The sequence below is a fragment of the Balaenoptera physalus genome (genome assembly GCF_965194825.1).
Source record: "Balaenoptera physalus genome assembly, chromosome: 16".
NCBI classification, from domain to species: Eukaryota; Metazoa; Chordata; class Mammalia; order Artiodactyla; family Balaenopteridae; genus Balaenoptera; species Balaenoptera physalus.
Window position 1 is genome coordinate 53451757 of NC_138898.1, and position 7937 is coordinate 53459693.

Below are 7937 nucleotides of genomic sequence, written 5' to 3' on the forward strand. Positions count from 1 at the left end.
CCGGCTCTGGTGGGGTTCTGCGTCTCACCCCAGCCTTGCTTAAAGTAATGAGGACTTGTGTTCCCACCACCTCCCCTCTGCCTTTCCCCTGCTGAGGAGAGGTGAGGGTAGGTGATATTTCTAGGATCTGTGGACCCTGGTCCACATACAGATTGCAAATTCTGTAAAGCAGTAGGGCTTGCATGCTAAGGTACATTTGGGTTTTCTCACGTTACTGAAGTGATTTTGGATCTCTGAAGGGAGAGGATTGAAGCAAAGTTCACAGTGCCATCGGGGAGTTTGTTTTGAAGGGAGGAGTTTGGAGAATTTCTGTCTCTGACTCTGATTCATGTTTTCTTCTTTTTATAGGCACCAGTTTGTAGAAAATAATTTAATACTAAAAATGGGTCCAGTAGACAAGCGCAAGGTAAGTTAGATTACTATGGCTCCTTGCTGTGCGTCTGTATCTTCCTCCCAGTTCTCACTCAGGGTCAGGCCTTGCTCCTCGGGCTCCTGTATAACTCATTGCCCATAGCATCTTTGTCTTGGTTCCCTTTAAGAGATCATCTCTAGATTTCATAGCTGAGGAAGATTTCAGCCGTTCAGGGGAGGCATTTGAAAGCACGCAGAGGCCGTGGCAGACAGAAATGCAGACTCTCGTTTCTGACTGGGGAGCCAGGGTTCCGATTTGCGCCCAAGGCTGGGTTCACTGAGGTCAAGGTTTCTGTCTGGTTGAGGAGGTTCTGTTTGAATCCCAGCAAGTCGTTTATTACTTCATTAGAATTGTTTTTGAAATCTTACTTATTATGTCTTATGGATTAATTAAATAGATTAACGTATCCAAAAATATCAGACTCCACAAATGTTCTCTCTCTGCTGCGGCGGGCCTTTCTCAGTTCGGGCTCCCAGCTTGCATTGCTGGCCGCACTCAGCCTCCCATACCCCGGGGCATCTCTGCCATGAGAACCTCTGTGAAGGTGGCTTGTGGCGGGACCGCCAGCAGAAAGGACACTGTGCCTCGGCGTGGAGCAGAGGGCAGGAGAAGCGGCAGGGGCCTGACTGCCAAGGGCAGGCCCCTCTTGGCCGACTCAGCAACAGGGCCGTGTGCCGGTGTGCTGGCCTCGGGTGTGCTGCCTGTGTGGCCACTCCCCCACATGACGCCCGGCACAGGGGCGTCGGTATCCAGCTCATAGAGGCAGACAGGCCGGGCAGTGAGTGCTGCCCACTTCTCTCTGACCTTAGGAGCTGGGTCCAGGTGAGGAGGAGGTGTGCACGCCCCTCTGTCCCAGGCGAGTGGGCAGGTGGCCAGCAGTGGTCCCTGTGCCAGGAGCTACTCTGACAGTCCAACCTCCAAGGCAGCAGTAAGTGCTGTCAGCATCCACTTCTGAGCCTTAACAAGCAGTGTCTTCTTTCTTTCTTTTTCTTCTTAATTTGCATCAGGGTTTATTTGCACGGCGACGACAATTACTGCTCACAGAAGGGCCACACTTATATTATGTGGATCCTGTCAACAAAGTCTTGAAAGGTGAAATTCCGTGGTCACCAGAACTCCGACCAGAGGCCAAGAATTTTAAAACCTTCTTTGTCCACACGGTGAGTTTGTCCCCACGGGTTCTCCCTTGCAGGGCACTTCAGAGGCCTTTGGGCCTTTGTGCCTCCATTCAGAGCATCCAAATGCTGTGGCTCAAGGAGGCATCTGGAGTCGAGGGGCAGTGGTCTCCCTCTTTCCCACCTTCCAGGGACCCCAATGTTCATGGCTCAGTTCAGAGTTGGGCTGGGAGATGCCTGTGCTTGTTTTCAGTTTGGGGGTGACCTCAGGGAGCTATAGGTCATCACCTGTATGTTTAATTTCTGCACATATGTGGAAAGAAAAAATTCACATGCTCATGTGCTTCCGGAAGGGACTTGGCAGTGGCTGCAGTGGACGGCGATTTCTTTTTACAGTTTCTCGCTGATGGGTGGAAGTGCTGGTCTTGGTGGGACTCCCTGGAGAATGTTAAACGTTTCTGTCTCTGCAGCCGAATAGGACGTATTACCTGATGGACCCGAGTGGGAATGCTCACAAATGGTGCAAAAAGATCCAGGAGGTGTGGAGGCACAGATACCAGAGCCACCCGGATGCCGCCGTGCAGTGACGCCCGCGGCCCTGCACCCGCTGCAGGACGTGTGCCCAGCACGGCTCACCGCCACCTGGACACTTCCAGACCACCTGCCAGCCATCTCAAGGGGGACGCAGACGGCGGAACCTTGCAGCTTTTTTATTTAAAAGAAAAGAAAAATACCCAACCACACAAAGAACAAAACCAATAACGAAAAGGAATTCAGGGTCGCTTTGCTTGCTCTCTGTGCCACGTGGAGCTTCTCGCACTCTGCTCGCCATGGGAACCAGCATCGTGCACATCCGCCTGGTTCCCGCCCGGACTCGTAGACAGACTCGCGGCACCACCTCTCCACCATGTGCCCTGTCACCTGCCGGTCCTGCTGTGGCCAAGGGGACCACCCAGGCATGTCTCTGGGCTCTCTCTGCCCCCGGATCATCGTGGAACTAACTTTTCACCAGGGAGCCGGGCATACCTCTCTTGGGGTGGCCTCCGAGCTCTGTGGGGCAGGAGAGTTCTTGGCTTTTGTCCGTGTGCTCCTTTCTTCGCGTCCCTAGTGTATGGCCTGGTCCCCACGGCCCGTGCTTGCCTCCTCAAGTAACCCTGGCTGCGAGATTTCTGCGGTCCTTGCTGTCTGTCTGTGAGTTGTGTTGGTCGGGCAGGCTTCGGGCACTGAGAAGTAGAACAGGTTGTCCAGGTGAAATATGGATTCGCTCTTGTGTTAGAAGGTGCCAGCCAAGCATTCCGATGTCTCATCCCTTGGAGCAGCGTTGCCCTCTGAGGTGGGGAACTGAGTACCTGCCTGGGAGGAACACCAGGTGCACCAGGAGACGGGGCTCAGTGACCTCCCCTCCCCGTGTGAGGCCAGGGCAGTGCAGCAGACGGGCCTGGAGGCCTCCCTGTGGAGGAGTAAGAGCTGGTGGCCCCTCCTGAGAGTTTTGTTTGAAAGGTGGAGGGCTAAGTCAGGGCTGAGAGGTGCCTGGAGTCGGCACACTGGATGGTCCTCCATCACACCCAGGCCTCGCGGAGGAGGGCAGGCTCCCAGCTGCCACATGCACACTTTTCCTGCTAAAGTTGAACAGTCTCATAGTCTAACTCAGAGCGTTTTTACATATGCACAGTGAAAATCGAAAAGCCTTCTCATGTTGCCAGGTCATCTGGTCCCCATCAAGTGGACTTTGCCTGGAAGAAAGTGTCACTCACCTTGCATGAGGGGCAGGAACACCACACTTGAACCCAAGCCCCAGCCTGCTCTCCTCCAGTTTCAGGCTTATTTCCTTTAGCTCTTTAGAGGCTACACACTGCTGTGCACTTAGGATGGTCCAGGGCTTACTGGTCCATTGATTGTCTTTGCTGCTGCCCCCTGAACAGAGAATGCCTGTCAGCCAGGCAGGGCTCAGCCATTCCTCTCCCTGCCCAGGGTGTCTCTGGGGGGCAGTCCTCAGTCCCAGGTGGGAGAGGAGCAGGCGCTGTGGCCTGCAGGCTGCCACTCACAGACACGGCTCTGTCCCCAGGGGAGGGATGACTTTGCCATTTCCTTTAGACTTTCACAAAGGCACCAACAGAACCTCCCACAGAAAAGGTCCCCTGACTACTTCCCTGCCCCCATCTCCTATCTCGAACGAACCATCCATCACCCTGTGTGACCACTGGTCCACATGTAGAGGAAAGATGTCTTAAACTGTTTTAGTGATATGATAGCAGTGGCTCTTAAACTAGGAAAAAGGTTCGGATGTGGAGAATCCCACGGTGCTTGGACAGGGAGAGGGGTTGGATGGGAGCAGAGGTGGGAGCCAGGTTTGCCAGGGGTTTCTGCTTGGGGGTGTGTGTGTGTGTGTGTGTGCGTGTGCGTGTGCGTGTGCGTGTGTGTGTGTCGAGGATACCAAGGTGTAGGGGGTGCCTGCCCTGGGGGCGTCCCAGGGTGCCCTGGGCGTGTGGTCGTAGACTGAGCCCCCTTTCCTCCTCCTCACTTTGGAAAAGTCTTGCCTGTGTTCACGTGCTTTCCAGAAAGTGAGTCTTTCTTGACCCTTTCTTTCAGGACTTTGATTTCAGGCGCACTCCCATGTTTATATTTACCCTCGTCAGAGCGTCCTCATCTGTGTGTGTGCAGTTAGGAGGGTGAGGAGCCCGCTCCTGCACAGCGTCTTTCCTGGGTGTCTGGTTGCAGGGAAATAAGCAGAGCTGATATTTGGCTTTTAAAAGAGCACTCGGCTGGGCTGCTCGGGGAGAGACAAATCTTCCGTTGCATTCTTTCCTCTGGATAGCGCCACTACCTCCTGGGCTTAACCGACAAGCTCCATCTTAACCTCCGAAACCAGAGAATAAGGGGTTCAGGGTTGAGCTCGAAGCTGGCAGAGCTGAAGTGACTGCCCAACCTGAGCCAGTGACAGCTGAACCCTTCTTTGTAGGTCACCGTTCTCTGCTCAGAGTCCTCTTTCCTTTTTGTTTTTTTAAGGCCCCTATATATTCCAGTCTTACCCTGTGCTTACTCATGTCATCTTTAGTTTTATCCACCTCATCCTTTGAGCCATCGTCCTGGCATGCAGGTGCCTTATGTTCTAAGACGTGGACGCGGGTGTCAGTCTCTGTACACATGCAGACATACCTAGAAATATATATAAATGTGGTCTTAACCAAGGTGAGAAAGAAAATGCCCTGGTGTTTAATAGATCCAAGAGTGTCTTACTGAGAGGGGACAAGACAGGGATAAGCACCAAAGCCAGCACCTGTCAAGCAGCGATGGTCTCACACCATGCAGCCTCTCTTGGCACAGAGTGGAGGGAGGACGGCCAGGAGGGCCAAGTCTCTGCTGGCCCAGACAGCCTGCTGTGCCTTGCCTCTCTCTGGGAACGTGAGGAAGCTGGGTTTGGATGGGGTTTCCTTCCCTCTGTGGACCTGACCAGGCCAGTGGGCAATGGGCAGCCCCATGTGGAGCACAAAGCCCCACCCTGTGAGTGGCACCCTGCGTGCCTGCCATCCTGGACCTTGACTCTTGGGAGGCTGGTTACGGACTTGCTTTGGGAAAGATGGATCTTGGGGTCATGCCACAGCTGACGGGAGCTGCACCTACCCCAGCCCCCTTGGAGGCTACTCTGTGGTATTTGTGGTGCAGGCCTGAAGGAATTGTAGGAGACAGTCTGTGGCACAGACCCCCGAGGACAGGGTGCCAGCATGGGGTTCCAGGTGATTTTGTACTTTCTTAAAACATTCGTTTTCTGAAAAGAATCAACTGGAGGCTCAGCGCCCAGGAAAGACCACTGCGAGCATCTTGGTGCCTAGCCTGCTGCCCCCTCCTCCCCACCCGCACACGTGTGTTTGCTTTTGTAACTGAAGTGGGAACATTGCAACGTGCACCATTTTGCACCCAGCTTTTTTCACTTGGTATTTATCTTAATGTCGTTCAAAAACCTTGTTTTTAATGATTGTAGAGTTTAATGGTTAATAATTTTTATCATAATTTATCTGACCATTTCATTGCTATAAAACATTTAGATGGTTTCTGGTTTTTCACTATTTAAATAATGCTGTGATTAATATCCTTATAAATCTTTGATTTTTGACTCTGATCTCCCTTGCCCCCACCCTGCCCAGATTCTTAGAAGTGGTATTTTGGGGTCAAAGAGTTTGTTCATTTTAAAGCTAGTATAGTCTCTCTTCTCCTCTGTCTTGATCTGATGCTTAGATGTTCAGAGTTCCAGTACAGAACTTTCTTAGTTGTGTCCTACAGATCCTGAACAAATCAATTTCTGGTAAGCTGTGTGTTCCCAAGAATGTTTGAATAAGACTGCTCTTTTTTTTTTTTTTTTAATGCTAAAATGTTGTCATTACTGCAGGCCATTTGTGACATATTTTTCCAAAAGCCGATTTCCTTATTTTATTGAAAGAACCTGGTTGTGCTTGCATGTTACCTTCCCATCCCTGCTGCTATGGCTTTCAAGTGCTTGGTGATATTTACAGAGTCTTGTACTTTGTGTCCACAATGGTACTGAATTTGCATCTGCACAGTCAGCAGAGATAAAAAAGTGTTGAACTGACCTTGCCACATACTTAGTGGATGAGTTGTAATTAAGTTTATAGACTCAGAAAGTACATTGGGCCATTTGGAATCAGTAAAAGAGCAAAGGCTCTACTTGAAAAAGAAACCATGTAGACAACTAGATTTTACAGAAGTGTGTTTGCCCCCATGTTCTTGAAATCACGGGACTTAGTCAGAAGGTCTTAGCAGTTCAGTAGAGCACACTGGCCAGGCTTTTTCATTGTAGAATGTGATTGTCCTGGCTGACAAGGATTTAATGATTTCTCCTCCCCTCTCCTCGCCCACAGTGTTGCAGGTTGCCTAGTTGTCTTGAAGTACAGACCACCCAAATTTGGTTTCATTCTTAATTTCTCCACTTCAGTTTGGGGTCTGTCAATTCTGAGGTGAAACATGCATGAAAGATTTTTCTAGGTGCCATGCTCAGTGCCACTTGGCTATGCCAGAGATTATGGCCAGATTGTGCAGAAGTAGGTTTCCTACCTTCCCTCTGACACCCCAAATCCCCTTCTCCCCAGGTTGGTCCACAGAATGAGGCAGAGGCTGCAGCCACTATGAGAACATGGTGAAGGTACTATTCTTGGAGATGGTGCCATATGCGTTTTTACATATTGTTTCTTTTCATATCCAAACCTAACATGAACTGATGGTGACTCAAGTGGGTGTGGCCCTTGCCTCTTAGGCAGACTACATGGCAAGTGCCTTAAATCGGGGCAGGAGTCACTCCCAGAGCCTCTGAGGGGTGCAGGCTGCTGGCCCAAGATTGCAGGGTTGTAAATTAGGCTGCCTGTGGAGAACTGGTCTGGGGCGGAAGCTGTTCCAGCAAAGGGCAGTTTTATCTGTAGCTCAGACAGCGTGGTGGGCAAGCCTAAATGTATACCTGAATTTCCCCCAGAATTCATTTCTTCAATATGAAGAAATCCCAAACTTTATGTACAGAGAACTTTTTACAAAAGGCAAATGTTTTTTAGCTGTGTGATCCACCCTAGTCTAACCCATCTGGCTGAGTGACTATGAATAAGGGTCGTTTTGCTGATGAAAAGCCTCTGTCATGATAAGTTTGGACATTGCAATCAAATTTTTGCAATATTTAGAGCTGCTGTAGCTGTTCCTTAACAACACAAAATAGGATGAATCAGTAGTATGTTAGCTGTCTTTCAGGTTGGTGGCAGTCAGTTAGAACATGTATAATATTCTCTACCTGGTCTGTAGCTGTAACTGTGATGTACAGGCAAAGCAAAAATTAAAAAAAAAACAACTTATGAAAACAAATAATGCAATGATATTAGGATATACACTTTTGTATTTTTATTCTTATATAAGGTTATTTGCTGGCTATTGTTGGCCTCTAGTTCAGTCTGTGTTATTTAAAATCTAATATATGAATTATTTGGATTGAATTCATGTTCGGGGCCACGTTGTTGTATGTATTGATGTACAGCCTTGAATGTGAATAATTATTGTAAACTATATTTTACAACTTTTTTTCTGGCTTTATTATATAAATTTTCTATTTGGTCGATGATTTAATCATATCATAATTTAATGAATCTGTTTATTCTTTTTTTCAAATATTTGTGCTTTAGATGTAGTTGCCGGATGATGAATTTTCCACGTATGCTCGGTAGTCTTGTAATAAAAAAGCATGTAGAGTGTAGACGCTCGCTGACGTAGCTCTTCCTTTGGCCGGGGCTCGGGTCGGATGACCTGGATTCGCGGCTGGGAACCGGGCGTCCGGGCACGCAGGTGCCCGGCGGAGGCCAGCGAACCCCTCTAGAGGCCGACGCCCGGCTCCGCCGCGGCCCGCTCGCACTGGCTTCATCGGA

The 7937-nt window shown here is 49.8% G+C and overlaps 1 protein-coding gene across 4 annotated transcripts in view; it reads left to right on the forward strand.

Annotated features, from left to right (window-relative positions):
- The window catches only part of PDPK1 (3-phosphoinositide dependent protein kinase 1), an 80923-nt gene extending 73155 nt beyond the window's left edge, over positions 1–7768 (forward strand). For all 4 annotated transcript variants that reach the window (XM_082428714.1, XM_082428712.1, XM_082428713.1 and 1 more), the window contains 3 exons: positions 349–406; positions 1420–1572; positions 1998–7768. In XM_082428714.1, coding sequence (XP_082284840.1) covers positions 349–406; positions 1420–1572; positions 1998–2114 — 328 coding nt within the window. In that variant the 3' untranslated portion in view covers positions 2115–7768. The remainder of the gene's footprint in view (positions 1–348; positions 407–1419; positions 1573–1997) is intronic.
- The last annotated feature ends 169 nt before the right edge of the window (positions 7769–7937 follow it).